This window comes from Erpetoichthys calabaricus, chromosome 15 (genome assembly GCF_900747795.2).
Source record: "Erpetoichthys calabaricus chromosome 15, fErpCal1.3, whole genome shotgun sequence".
Lineage (NCBI taxonomy): Eukaryota > Metazoa > Chordata > Cladistia > Polypteriformes > Polypteridae > Erpetoichthys > Erpetoichthys calabaricus.
Genome location: NC_041408.2, coordinates 91,073,471 through 91,089,077, shown reverse-complemented (window position 1 = coordinate 91,089,077; position 15,607 = coordinate 91,073,471). Strand labels below are relative to the sequence as shown.

The window sequence follows — 15,607 nt, the reverse complement described above, 5'->3', positions numbered from 1 at the left end:
TCATTCACAAGTGAAACTAAAAGTAGAGACACCTCACTGGAAAGACACTCAGGTAAAAGTAACATTTTACCAAGAGAGAAACGGAAGTTTCATGTGATATTTAGGATGCCCAGATTCTCTAAAAAGACTACAGGGTGCCCCCCATTCATTCAGTCATTTGTGAAATGAAACCCAAGAATTAGTTGCACAATTCCCATTCATTTGATTCACACCCGAGAACGAGATACTCAATTTACATTCATGTGATTCTCGAACTGAATCATTACCTGAGAATGAGGTACTCAAGTCACATTTATCTGATTCACGAACTGAATCTTTGCACAAGAAGGAGTCACATGATTCCCTTTCATATGATTCACACACCAATTCAGTACCTGAGAGCAAAGTTTTTGATTCACGTTCATTTGATTTGTGAACTGAATCATTACCCCAAAATGAGTCACACACTCCACACTCATTTAATTCAAAGTTGAATCATTACCCGAGAACAAGATACTCAATTCACATTCATTTGATTCACAAACTGAATCATTACCCGAGAACAAGGTAGTCAATTCACATTCATTTGATTCACGAACTGAATCATTACCCGAGAACAAGATACTCAATTCACATTAATTTGATTCACGAACTGAATCATTACCTGAGAACAAGGTAGTCAATTCACATTAATTTGATTCATGAACTGACTCATTACCTGAGAACAAGGTAGTCAATTCACATTCATTTGATTCATGAACTGAATCATTACCCGAGAACAAGACACTCAATTCACATTCATTTGATTCACGAACTGAATCATTACCTGAGAACAAGATACTCAATTCACATTAATTTGATTCATGAACTGACTCATTACCTGAGAACAAGGTAGTCAATTCACATTCATTTGATTCATGAACTGAATCATTACCCGAGAACAAGGTAGTCAATTCACATTCATTTGATTCATGAACTGAATCATTAGCCGAGAACAAGATACTCAATTCACATTCATTTGATTCACGAACTGAATCATTACCCGAGAATAAGGTAGTCAATTCACATTCATTTGATTCATGAACTGAATCATTACCTGAGAACAAGGTAGTCAATTCACATTCATTTGATTCACAAACTGAATCATTACCCGAGAACAAGATACTCAATTCACATTCATTTGATTCACAAACTGAATCATTACCCGAGAACAAGATACTCAATTCACATTAATTTGATTCACGAACTGAATCATTACCTGAGAACAACGTAGTCAATTCACATTCATTTGATTCATGAACTGAACCATTACCCAAGAATGAAGCACTCGATTCACTTTCATTTGATTTGTGATCTGAATCTTTACAAAAGAACGAGTCACACGATTTCCTTTCATTAGATTTGTGAACTGAATTGTTACACAAGAACACTCATACAGTTACCATTCATTTGATTCACAAAGTGAAACATTACCCAAGAATGAGGTGCATTATTCACATTTATTTGATTCACAAACTGAACCGTTTAAAGAGAACGAGGCAATCGATTCCAGTTGATTTGATTTGTGAACTGAATGATTACCCATAGATGAGTTACATGATTCCTGTTCATTTGATTTGAAACTGAACGACACACGCAATTCACATTATTTGATTCGGGAACTGAATCGTTACCCACAAAAGAGTCCCTCAGTTCTCATTCATTTATGGTTTTCTAAATTATTATCAACTATGCTTTGTACATTTAAAGTGGACAATGTCATAATCTGAATTGTCTACATGTCATGTTTACTAAATAACGTATTATGTATAGTTGTGTATGAATGATATGACTATGTATTTACCATGCAATTCATTCAAAGGGGACTGCAACTTCTTCAAAAGTTTTTTTTTGTACTGCCAATGGCCTGACATCCAATCAATGAATCCAATTAATCGTTATCGGTAGTTTAAAAGTATTGAATCAATAAATTGTGTAGAAATGCACATCAATAGCGAACTCAGCATCATGAAGCATTTGGGATTGTGTGTCTCCAATATCCAGCCCAACCCTAAACATCCAGCCCCACCCTAACTGGAAGACAAATAAATGACTGTCTTTTGTGTTAAGAACTAGAGAGTCTCAAAAATTCTGAAAGTGGCCACTAGAGGGCAATCAAAGCCCAGTTAGTCAGGAAAAGGGCAAATGTTAAATCTTTATGAATTAAAGAAAAATCAGGAAGAGCACAAAAAACACAAAAGGCAATACCAAAAGCGAACAAAACTCCAATAAGACCTCCAAAGTGTGGTCAAAAGACACAGTGAAAGAGCACAAAAATCCAGTAAAATAGAAATATCAAAAGAGTCAAAAAAAATATATATATAAAGAAAGAAAGAAAGAAAGAAAGAAAGAAAGAAAGAAAGAAAGAACAACTTGCAAACCACCTAACACATTCAATGAACTGCAAGGGACTTTGGGTTTTCCTCAGCCTTTATAGGGCTAAGGGCCGTCCCTTGTGATGATGGGCAGTTGGCCCCGCCTCTTGGGGAACCACCCACAAAACATAAGGAACATAGCAGAAGATTCATTGACATATAGGAACTAAATAATTAACAAAGTTAATATAAAAATAAGCAAAGGAAACATGACTGTGGTTTTCGAACCCTGGTCTTGGGTGGGGTACCATAGCTGAAGCACGACACTTTGTAGTTTTTTTAAATGTTATTTTCTTGCTTTTCCATTGGACATTAAACAGGGCATCCCCAACTCTTTACATCTTTTTTTTTCACAGCAGGAACAAAATTATTAACCGTGGTAAAATCATAGCACATTAGAAAAATAACAAAGAAATAAAATCAGACTCATTTAGAAAGAATCAAAACTAAAAAGAAAGAGAACACCTAAAAAGATATACCAAGTAAAACTTAAAATACAAAAAGAATAAATAAAATGAAAAGGTGCCTAAGCCAGAGATGAAACTGTAGCCATCCCATAACAGAATTAGATGTCATTATTGACCCCTATACTTCAGGACCCCCCCCCCATAACTGAAGGGACATGTTGAATAACACGCATATTCACATAAGCAGTTTAAGGCAGGTGACATTTTAGATACCTTTTCATTTTGTAGCCCATCTCTTGGTCCGACTTCTACTATCTTCACGCATTCTGGAAGTTTGCTTCTCCCAGAGCCCTGCAACATATGACAGCCAATCAGAATCAGACAGTCTCTCCAAACCGTAACACCATCTACTTTATTTTGGCACGTTTGCAAGTTGTGCTTATAAAGCCCCCACTGTCGTCCTTGTGTCCGTCCATCCATCTGTCTGTCCACATAAAAACAACTCGGTGTCCACTGGCTCCATTTTGTTCAAGTTTGGCCCCATCATTATTGATGGCAATCTGTCAGTCACCCCTTTTTGGGACACCCAAGAGCGTGTTCCTTGACGAAGCTGGTGCTGTACGAAGGGTTAACAGGTACAGCAAGTTCAGCTGCAATCTCAAACCTTTTTATTCTTTGTACATGCTCTTGGGGTACATAAAACACGAGACAGTAGACAGATGAGCTTCTCTTCCCTTTATGAGGTCCAAAAACATCCGTTTTAATTGCTGCATTACATGCATCACACTTCTGATTGAACATTCATTGGTCGCCAGCTTTCATGCATGCAGGGCCCATCTCTACAAGTAAAGACACAATCAAACCTGAGTCACGGAATAGATAGATAGATAGATAGACAGATAGATAGATAGATAGATAGATAGATAGATAGATAGATAGATAGATAGATAGATAGATAGATAGATAGATAGATAGATAGATAGATAGATAGATAGATAGATATGCGTAGTTAGCAGGATTAGATAGATAGATAGATAGATAGATAGATAGATAGATAGATAGATAGATAGATAGATAGATAGATAGATAGATAGATAGATAGATAGATAGATAGATAGATAGATATGCGTAGTTGGCAGGATTAGATAGATAGATAGATAGATAGATAGATAGATAGATAGATAGATAGATAGATAGATAGATAGATAGATAGATAGATAGATAGATAGATAGATAGATAGATAGATAGATAGATATCTGTCCCTCAGGATGCCACTACTCACATTAAAGGAATGCTGTCTCCTAAGAAAAAAGAGACTACCTGGCCCATTCTTGTATAGTCCACTTTAAAAAAAGGATACAGGTCTGTGTGTCTGTCCCATTGCTATGTCTCTGTCATTCCAAGTGATGGTGCATCACAAAAATTTGGAGCAATGAAATAAATGGAATTTGTCATTCCAACAAATCACGAATCACATGCCAAATGACATATCAGAGAGACATATGCATTGCATTGGTCATTCCAACAGATGGCGCATCACAAGCATCTAACAAAATGCATTTTGTTACTACAAATGTTGGTGATGCGCCATCTGTTGGAATGACCAAGGTAATGCATTTGCTTACTACACACATTGCGATAGATGATACACTGTAAACATTAATGCTGAGGTCTGTGCTGATTATTTAGATTTCAATCCATCTTAAATGGGTGGTAACACTTAGTATATATATATTATGGGGACTAAACTTTTCTTTAAATTACATAATTCTGTTATGTAAACCTGTACTGATTTATTTTCTGTTATTTATTTATTATCATTCTTACCTAATTTCGTTACTTTTTCTCGCAAAACACTTTGAGCACGTCCTGTTGTTGAAAATATGCTAAATGTAAATGTGGTTGTTGATGTGGCTGTTGTTATAAAATGTTTCTTGGCCGTCACTACAAATCACCTGAGATAAGCAGCATATAAAGAATTTCCTTTGTGACTGGTGTGTTCCTTTAATTTGAGGACGTGATTTCATTTCTTATGAAAGTGACCACAGCCATAGCCCAGTGTGCTATTTTTTCCGCCATTACTCGAGAAGAGTCAGTGAAGTTCTGTGCTTTCACTCTTGGTCTCCAGACCTGCCTTGATGAATGACGAGTAAGGCCGCCATCAGAGAGGAGGTCACTATACATCACTGGGGGTAATAAAATTCAGAATTCCTCCTTGGGAAGATGGTGCCTGTGTGGCGCACATTTTTGTAGTCCTAATGAATCAGGGCCACTGAAGGCAAACAGGAAAATGGATGAAGGCCGAGACAGGCACCCCATGAGTTAAGGCTTCCTAGGAATAAAAAAGCGAACTTCATGAAATGTACGTCAGTTATGTGACTCTGCCCTTCATGATCGCGGACACCCTGAAAATAAACAAATCTGAAATGGTTAGTCTGAGAAATTCAGAACGAGGGCAGAGCCTACCTGATGCTGACAAATTAAATCAGAGAGCCACGGCTGCTCCCTGATGAGGTATTCATAGCTGAGGCACTGCTTCACCGCACCAGAGATATTACCCATTGGATCACCCGGCTTGCCCCGGCACTGGCAAACCCAAATCAAACGTGCCAACCACGGACGGCATTTGCGAGACGGCCCTGGAGATCCGCTCCGTGTGAGAGGCTGCACTTTCAGCTCATTGGGATCAGGAGCCTGCGGCAGGCGAGCAGACGGAGGCCGAGTATGACTCAGCCGTTGCCACGGAAACGGCAGCACACCGTCTCAGATGGAGGAGGCAGGAGAGGATGCTGCTGGGAGAAAAGTGTTAGAGCGAAGAGTGAGGAAGAGGAATTGTGGGAAGGCATGGAGCAGTTAAGGCCAAGAAGGACTTGAGTTCCTCCTGCAACCACGGAAGTTGCATTCAGTTATATGGACTCACGTTGTTACACAGAATAATGTGATTATTAACAAGGGGGGTGGGGGGAGATGGGGGACAGGAATCAGGGGGAGAACTTTGAGATTCATCTTCGCTTGAACATCACACAAGAGCCTCCACTCCTTGTGAGTATTCAGGGAGGTGGCCCATTGCTGCAAATACTTCAAGGACAGGTTAGACTGGTCTCATCACACAGAGGAGCTACAGAAGAAAGGGCAGAACAGGCTCTTCACCTTCAGTGTGAGCAGAGAGGCCGTCCCGATCGGCTCCACGCCCCCCACTTACCTCTGGGAGCTTTATTAACCCCGAACCATCTGTACTCCTGTACTGAGATGAGCCGGCTAAACGAGGACACACGCAGTCTGAAAGGGGTTGCTGCAAGAAAGTGTCAGGTGCTTTTATTTAAAGACAAAACTGAAGCAGCATCCAAAGTGCAGGGCATATCACTGTGCCAGTAAACAAATAAATAAATAATCCAAAAAAAAAAAAAATCAAAGTGATGGTGGAGGTTAAAAGTCATCCAGTAAATACTCCGTTAAAAATCCAGCAGTAAGAAATCCTTTAAAACTCCCCGAGCCCTGGTGCAGCCCTCTAAAACCCAACGTCTGCCCCAGCTTCAGCGTGAGGAGATGTCAAGCAGTGGGCACAGGCAACCCCTTGATCCCGGCCCGTGTCCCCAACGCCAATCCAGTGACATTCCAATGGGTGACTCTGAGCCCAAGTCCCAAGTCCCAGTCTTGCGGGGGAGTCATATGGGCAGTGCCACTGCCAGGTTACTTTGTGCCCTAGGCCAAGCTTATTATTGTGCCAACTGACTGTTTGGTAGCTAACCTGTGTGGCTGGGGTAGGCCTTATGATCTGCGCCCAAGTCGAATGCTCAAATTCAGTAGTTTCTCAACCTTTACGGATTTGCGACCCGAGTTGTCATAACAGTTTTAATTGCGCCCCCCCTAACGTTTTTTTGAAAGGAGCCCACTAATACCAATTTGTTCTTTTTTAATTAATGATATATCATAGATGCATATTTTATTATACCTACTTAACTTTTATCGACACTTATCTAACTCTATATTTATTTTTCTAGTATCAGAATGTAGTTTAAGTTAATTTGTTTTGGTTTCAATAGATGGATTTTTCATATTTTCAATTCTTGTTTTCTTTTTTTCACATCTTCGCGCCCCCCTTTGTGTTATTTCGCACCCCCTTGGGGGGCCCCCGCCCCACAGATTGAGAACCACTATTCTAATCTGACTTAATGGTGGTGTCAGCCCTGCCTCCGGGAATATTCTCAGCAGGAGCGAACTTCAGCCCCTTCTTCAACGCACCATCCCCGGGGCCTTCATGTCCACCTGCTTCCACCCTGTGTTTCACTCTCGCGCCTGCCCTGCTCTCCATCCTTTAACCTCCATCTCTCTTTTCGATGTCTCTTCTGCTCTTTCCTGTCCCCCTATCCGCTGTGCAGGCTCCTTTCATCATCTGACCTAATTGGGTGCTTACATTCGCGCGACCGGCCAGCCACCCCTCGGGAGGAGCGCTCACACACACCCGCACCCAATTCTAAGCCTGCACGTTCTCGGGCGTGATGATTTATTTAAAACTTGCACACCGCCATGGACTACTTATCACAGGAAGGAACAACCATCACATCTTCTACAACTCTGTGATGGCCAGAGTGGAGTGCTGGGAGTGTAACATCACTTCAAGAGAGGCCCACCGAATTAACAAGCTATTTAAGAAGAGAGCTCAGTTATGGGACACCCTCTGGTCCTGCTGGAGGTAGTAGAGAATGAAGACAAAAGTGAGCGCCATTATGAAAAATACTGTATGTCCTCTCTGTGACACACTAATGCTGAGGACTTTCAACCAACTAAATGAAGCAGTAGAACTCTCTGGAAGAATTGGTGAGTTCACGTCCACTACATCAGCACAAGCTCCGCCCCTTCTGGAACATCCACTGTATAAACTGACCTGCCACCAGAAGTCAAAGTTCATCTTCATGCCAACTTCACAACAACATGGAACTCCATTCTCTTGAATCACATCTTTTCACTCATAGCAAGAAGCCACTACCTTATCTTGCACAATTGTACATATTGTTTTGTCTTCCAGATAGTTACGTTCAACAGGCATCTTTTGGGACACGAACCTTCTGTCGTGTTCTTTCACCATACATATATATATATATATTGTGGCAGACGGCCGAGACGCCCTGAGTATGGAAGGACCGGGGGACAGAGTATTTGCAAGATCCCTGGACATACAGAGGGCTGCCCCCTTGGGTTGTAGTGGGGCCACAGGGTTGTGAGCATGGAAGCTCAACCCTGCTAAGGGGCCTGTGGTCATTGTCAAGGGGTGCCTGGACTTCTGCTACACCCGGAAGTGCTGCCGGAAGAAGCTCGTTGGGCACCAGGACTCCTTCTAGGTGCCCTATTAAAGGAGCCAGTCATCACCAGTCAATGGCCAGAGTCGGGAGGAACAGGACAAAGCCTGAGGAGGAGTGGAGGTGGAAGAACTGGTGGCAAAACAGAACTGTGATATGGGCTTGTGCTTGACTGTGTGTTGGAATAAATAAACCGTGTGCTGTGTGGCAAAGTCGTATCCTGCCTGTCCGTGTCAGGGATAGGGCAGCTGTACATGCCCTGAGTGTCACAATATATATATATATGCACACTTGTATATTGCGGTGGGCTGGCGCCCTGCCCGGGGATTTATTCCTGCCTTGCACCCTGTGTTGGCTGGGATTGGCTCCAGCAGACCCCTGTGACTCTGTTAGGATATAGCGGGTTGGATAATGATTGACTGACTGACTGACTGACACTTGTATATATATTGTCACACGTGTGTGGCATAGGGTCACCGTTCCACCCTGAACCGATCCTCCACATTTCAGAGAAACTTCCCAGTGAGGGCAACTGACTCCGCCCCTTCCAGTCTCAGGTCCATGAAAGCACTGAAGGAAGTGTCACTTCTCAACCAGGCGATTACAGTGAAGAAGTAGCTCCTCGATCATGAAGAAATGCTTAGGGCTTGTCAAGCCAAATAAGTTTGTTGGCAGCTGCTTTGTTTAATTTTCACGCCATCGAGAGTTTGTTTTTGTTTTGTTCTTCAAGTAAATGGGACAGCAGGGTTGGTGCCCAGAAATGTATTTTCTGTCTAGCATGTCATTCCCTTGGATGACTTCAATATACATATATAAACAAATATTTGCAAATGTAAACGGGATATATTGTATATACTGTGTGTACAGTGCTTAAATACATATGTGAGCAATTATTTTCTGTTTTATAGATGTAATTAATTTAGACTTTCACATAGATCTGTTTTCAATTTGACAATAAAGTTTTTTTTGTTCATTAATGCCAAGGAAGTTGTACTAAAGCCATTGTGATTCTATCTATCTATCTATCTATCTATCTATCTATCTATCTATCTATCTATCTATCTATTATATAGTGCCTTTCCTATCTATCTATCTATCTATCTATCTATTATATAGTGCCTTTCCTATCTATCTATCTATCTATCTATCTATTATATAGTGCCTTTCCTATCTATCTATCTATCTATCTATCTATCTATTATATAGTGCCTTTCCTATCTATCTATCTATCTATCTATCTATCTATCTATCTATTATATAGTGCCTTTCCTATCTATCTATCTATCTATCTATCTATCTATTATATAGTGCCTTTCCTATCTATCTATCTATCTATCTATCTATCTATTATATAGTGCCTTTCCTATCTATCTATCTATCTATCTATCTATCTATCTATCTATCTATCTATCTATCTATCTATCTATCTATTATATAGTGCCTTTCCTATCTATCTATCTATCTATCTATCTAGCACATACAATTGTATATGGTATACAAATGTATACTGTTGCATGTTAGGTAAGCTTTTTATTTATTTATTTATTTATTTATTTCTATCGCTGTCAACTATTCTGAAGAGACGTAGAAGTAAGAATTTCATTCTTTATGGAGACGACAATAATCTGGACAATCATCATGTAGAGTGTCTTTCTCAGATATTTAAGAGGGTACAATAGGAATAAGAGCACAGAAGAAGATCCGATAAATTACACTGGATTAAATAGAAATATCAGACATTAAATGCCACCTAAGACGTTCCTAACACACATTAGACTAAGTTTTATATTAGAGTAGAAACAGTAAACAGGAGATTCTACAAATCACAGACGAAAACTCGTCCAAACAGCCCAGCTGGTGGGAGCCTACATGGTGGGCTGTTAGTGGACGTGTTAAATTCGCCCTTAAGGACGGTCGTCTGGGACGGAGGACTCGTGTGAGTTAGCAGGTCAGCCAGGTGTATTTTCACATGACGTGCCACCTCCTTTTCTCCTGCCATTGTATTTTGGGAGGTGCCGTACAGAACGGTGAGAAATGCTTACGATGTCTTTGGGATGTGGGAGTCCAGTGAGAGCAAACCCACACATTTTCCTCCCAATATTAACTACAATGTAAGATTTCCTTTTTTATCTCATGTCCGGTGCCCCCTAGAGCCCTCGGTGTGCCTTACCAGTGAAAGGCCCCGGCTCTTTTTGAAAGGAAGCCACAGCAGGTCACAGAGTTAGGTGGGCTGAATTCACGTCGGCTTTGATGGCGGTGCAGGAATGGCTGCGCTTGCATTTAAGAATGGCAAAGCAGGAGGAAACTGTTAGAGTAATAAGCAGGGGGCTGCCAAAGAGGTACTGAGGAAATGGAAAAAGACATTCAAGTGTTCCTGTCCAAAAGTGGTCCCAGCGCAGAGGTGGCCAGCAGTCGGCTCCTAAACTAACAGCCTCGAGTCAGAAAGCATTTTTAGTAGCAATTTGAATCCGTGGGAGCCTCGGCATTCCAAACAGAGTCAGAAAATGAAAAGGAAACCTCAGCCAGCGTGCGACTCCGATCTCGGCAGATCGTTTCTCTCGCTCTTACATCGCTTGCTTCCTGCTGGCTTCATAATTTTAGCCTTTTAAAAAACAGAAAAATGCACATGCAATGGTGGGCTGCAGTGACCCCGTAAAGCAGGTTCTCTATGGCGGCGCTAGCTCTGGACAACTACGTCTCTATCTGCTGCTGCTGCTGTTTCAGATCACTCAGGGTCATGAGAGAATTGGGGGAAGTGAACGCACCTCAGAGTCCAGTTGCTCCATCTAATAAGATTGTGGTCTCCATCATCATACCCAGGATTCGTCTGTGCAATGTTAGGTCAACTGGGACCCAACTACCTGCACATCATGGTGCCCAGGTCCTCGATGTGCTGTACGAGTTTACTTTGAGCCTGACTGTCCCACAACGTGGTGCCCAACACCTTGGCTTTTGAATGTTATTGTCCTTGGGTCCTAAAGTTCTCCTTCTCATGGTGGCTAACCACCATTTTCCTAATGTCATTGTAATAGGGACCCCATTATCCGTGTCATCATACCCAATGCCAGAATACTTCATTTGACAATCCCTGGGCCTCTTTGTTTCACTTTGTTGTGCCTGGTGCACAGCAGCTACATGTTATTGCACCTGGAACCCAACCATCTTCACATCATGGTGCCCAGGACCTCAGATTCACCATGTATGTTTACTTTGAGCCTGTTTGTTACACTTCATGGTGCCAGGCACCTTGATTATTCAATATTATTGTCCTTGGGTTCTAATTATCTCCTCATCATGGTACCTAGTTCCCTTTTCTCAAGGACCCCAACTACAAGGTGCCAGGCACCTTGATTATTGAATATTATTATCCTTGGGGGCCTAACAATCTCCTCATCATGGCAAGTTCCCATTTTCTCAATGTCATCGTAGCTGGGATAAAACTATGCCGATATCACCATGCCCAATGCCAGCCTACTAAATTTAATTATCCCTGCACCTGTTCTGTGCCCAGCAGCTCCATGTTATTGTACCTTGGACCTAACCATCTTCACAATGTGATGCCCCTGGCCCCAGATTCACCATGTATGTTTACTTCGAGCCCTTTTGCTCCACCATCATGGTAGCAGGCACCTTTGCTGTTCAATATTATTGCCTTTTGGTCCTAATTATCTCCTCGTCTTGCTGCTTAGTTCCCATTTTCCTCAATGTTCTTGTAGCTGGTACCCCACTATGTTTGTGTCACCATGCCCAGTGCCAGACTGCTTTCTGTGACATTCCATGGGCCAGTTTGTTTCATTTTGTTGTACTTGGTGTCCAGCTGATCCATGTTATTGTACTTTGGACCCAACCATCTTCAAATTATGGTGTCAGGTTCCCCAGATGTACCATGTATGTTTACTTTGAGACACTTTGTTCCACATCATGGTGCCCAACACCTTGGTTGTTGAATACGACTATCCATCCATCCATCTATTATCCAACCCACTATATCCTAACTACAGGGTCACGGGGGTCTGCTGGTGCCAATCCCAACCAACACAGGGCGCAAGGCAGGAAACAAACCCTGGGCAGGGCGCCAGCCCACCGCAAATATGACTATCCTTCAGTCCTAATTATCTTCTCATCACAGTGACCAGTTCCCATATTCTCAGTTTCATTGTAGCTGGGACCCAACACTCTTTGTGTCATTGGCCTCCGGAGATATTCTCTGGCCAGTTTGTTTCAATTCTTCATGTCTGTCACCCAGCTATGCAGCATTTGGCTGCTCGATGTTATTGCACCTGAATCCTAATTATCTTCTCATCATGGTACCTTGTGACTGGTCATCATTGTAAGTTGAACCCAACTCTTTTCACATCACCATGCCCGGTGCCAAACTCACCCATGCAACATTCTCCTGGGCTTGTTTATTTCTTATTTCTTTGTATCTGATGATCAGAAGTTCTACGTTGAGATGTCTGAGGCCCAACAATCTTCACATGGTGGCGCTCAGACACATTGGCTGTTCAAATTTATTGTATTGGTTACAATAACATAGACCAAGGGTGGGCAAACTACAGTTCCTGGGCTACATGCGGCCCATGACGTTAATTTGTGAGGTCCACAACATCAATTTGTGCAGCAACAAAAATGACGGCAACATCGGTATGAGTAGCGAGGCACAAGTTTAAAACTTTGGTGACTTTATTAATAAAAATTGGGAGTCAAAGATAAGGATTCGATTTTTATATTATGAATGTTAAAGAACCATAAACAACAAATCAAATCAAATGAATAATTTATTGAACAATTATTCTAAAAGTAAAGTTGAATAAATCAGACTCTGCATCGGCATGAATAAAAGGTAAAGTACCACTTCCGGTTAATGGAAATAGTCCAAAAGTTGATAGAAATTTACGTTTTGTACTTAACATTTGTGTGCAAAATTAGGTTGACCGAATTGAAAGTGTACTCAAGTTATCGTGTTTTCACACACACACACACAGCACCAAAAGATGTGAAAGGCACTATATAGTATAGATAGATAGATAGATAGATAGATAGATAGATAGATAGATAGATAGATAGATAGATAGATAGATAGATAGATAGATAGATAGATACTTTATTAATCCCAAGGGGAATACTCCAGCAGCAGCATACTGATAAAGAAACAATATTAAATTAAAGAGTGATATACTGTATATACTCGCGTATAAGTCGGGTCTTGAAACCTGAAAAATCGATCAAAAAATCAGACCCCGACTTATACGCCCGTTCAAAAATACGTCACTTCTGGCTCTGGTCTCGATGACGTCACTTCTGGCTCTGGTCTTGATGACGTCACTTCTGGCCCTGGGCCCAGTGACATCACTTCTGGCTCTGGTCTCGATGACGTCACTTCTGGCTCTGGTCTCGATGACGTCACTTCTGGCTCTGGGCCCAATGACATCACTTCTGGCTCTGGTCTCGATGACGTCACTTCTGGTTCCTCTCCAGATGACATAATTTCCCCTGCCTGACTTTAAAAGCCACCATTTTCCTTCTGTCAATCAGTTCTGTTTTGGACACACATCTGTAACAAGCTTACATTCATCTTTTTTGCGACCTCAGTATACGGGAGGCTGCCCCAAACCATTTTCTGTGTCAAGGCACATTTCCTTCCACAAGTTATAGGACTAATAAATGTATTTTTGTGTGAAAATAATGTTCATTATTTAGTAAACTTATATTTTCATCACATGCAGCCCCACTAGAGACCTTACAGATGTCCATGTGGCCCTCAGGAAGAAATGTTTGCCCACCACTGACACAGACCATCTAATTATGTGGCTCAAAGAAAGGAAACAAACTGACCTGGAAATGTCATATGGAGTAGCCTGGCACTGGGTATGATGACGTAAAGATATCCAGGTATCAATTACATTGACATTGAGCCACCAGTCATCGGACACCATGACAAGGACACAATTAGGGTCTGAGTACAGTGATATTGGTGTTGGGCACCAAGATGAGTAGATAATTAGAACCTAATACAGTCAGCCAAGAAATTGGGCAGCAACAGGCTCAAAGTAAACCCCCATGATGCATCTGGGGTCACGCACACTATGATGTGAAGACAGATTGGCCCCCAGTACATCTGATTACTGGACACAAAGTAACAGACATGACATTGTGAAACCTCGTGGGGAGCTGTTGGCACTGGGCACTGTGTAGCAAAGATAGTTGGGCAGCAAACTGATGAAAATGATAGCTGGGCCTCAGGTACCTTAGAACATCTGACAAGCAAAAGGGAAACAAACAGGCCCAGGTGGTTGTCCTGCAGAGCTGTCTGGCACTGGCCACGATGATGTGAAGATAGCTGGGTCCAATCTAGAATGACATTGGGAAAATGGGAACTGGGAGTCATGACAAGGAGATAATTGGGATCCAAAGGACAGTAGATGGAACACACCTTCATGTTACATTTCTCAAATATGAGGAACTGCAATTCTGCCAATCCAAGGGTACTTTATACCACCTTCCATGCTACACTGAATAGATACATTAACCACGCCGTCTCAACATTGTCCAGGCTTTCAACATCTCCAGTTGGATTTCATCCACCCCAGCAGTCTTACCACCATGCTGTCCTCGGAATTTGGCAACAGTGATACGATCCCCCCACTAGATGTGTCCAACACTTCCTCCTGGTAGGAAGGCATGTCTACCTAGTTGAGGAATTCCTCAAGATGTTCCTTCAATTGCTTGACAGCATCCCCAGAAGAAGTCAAAACCTCTCTATGCTTGCTTAACAAAGGCTGAGCAAGGGGTCACATCTCGCCAGCAGCCATACCACCTGCACTTTAGGAAGAGGTCATCCACATGAAGCTAAGCATGTTCAGGCCCAGCCAGTAACTGGATGGGAGACCACCCAGCAAAATCTTGAGTTGCTGCTGGAAAAGGTGCTGGAGAGGCCAACGAGAGGCGCTTACCCTGTGGTCTGAGTGTGAATCCCAATGCCCCAGTGCAGTGATGGGAACACTGTGCTGTAAAATGGTGGCATCCATTGAATGAGACATAAAATGGTGGTCCAGACTCACTGTGGCCATAAAAAGATCTAAAGGTTTCTTTCATAAAGAGCACAGTGTTTCCCAATGTTCTGGCTAAATTGACTATCATGGCCTAGTCATTCTTACCCCCTAATCAGCTCCTGTCACAATTGTGTTATTTCCCCCACCATTTCACCAGCTAGTAACTAATGTGCAGTGTGTATACCGGCACAAAATGGCTGCCGTAGAATCATCAAAATGGATTCTGCCCACTGGTGGTGACACGCACTATGTAAAACTCTTTGAGTGTTTTGAGAAGCACCATATAAATGTCTTCTTCTTCTTCTTCTTCTTCTCATTATCCTTTTAATTCTTCCTCTTCTGAGGCATCACACAGTTTGCCAGAACAGCCTAAATACCATCCAAGATGCAGCAGGACCCTCTTTTGTAAATACTTGGCACTGATTGGAATAATATAAAAGTTCTGATTTTCTGAACA

At 41.9% G+C, this 15,607-nt stretch overlaps 1 protein-coding gene across 2 annotated transcripts in view; it reads right to left on the bottom strand.

Moving 5' to 3' along the window:
• The window catches only part of hmgcll1 (3-hydroxymethyl-3-methylglutaryl-CoA lyase-like 1), an 85,257-nt gene extending 79,648 nt beyond the window's left edge, over positions 1 to 5,609 (bottom strand). The window contains exons 1-2 of one of the 2 annotated variants that reach the window (XM_051919160.1): positions 5,268 to 5,609; positions 3,074 to 3,151 (exon numbers count right to left, since the gene is read on the bottom strand). In XM_051919160.1, the coding sequence (XP_051775120.1) occupies positions 3,074 to 3,151; positions 5,268 to 5,363 (174 nt within the window). In that variant the 5' untranslated portion in view covers positions 5,364 to 5,609. The remainder of the gene's footprint in view (positions 1 to 3,073; positions 3,152 to 5,267) is intronic. The other variant, XM_051919161.1, reaches the window with a different exon arrangement.
• Positions 5,610 to 15,607: the final 9,998 nt, after the last annotated feature.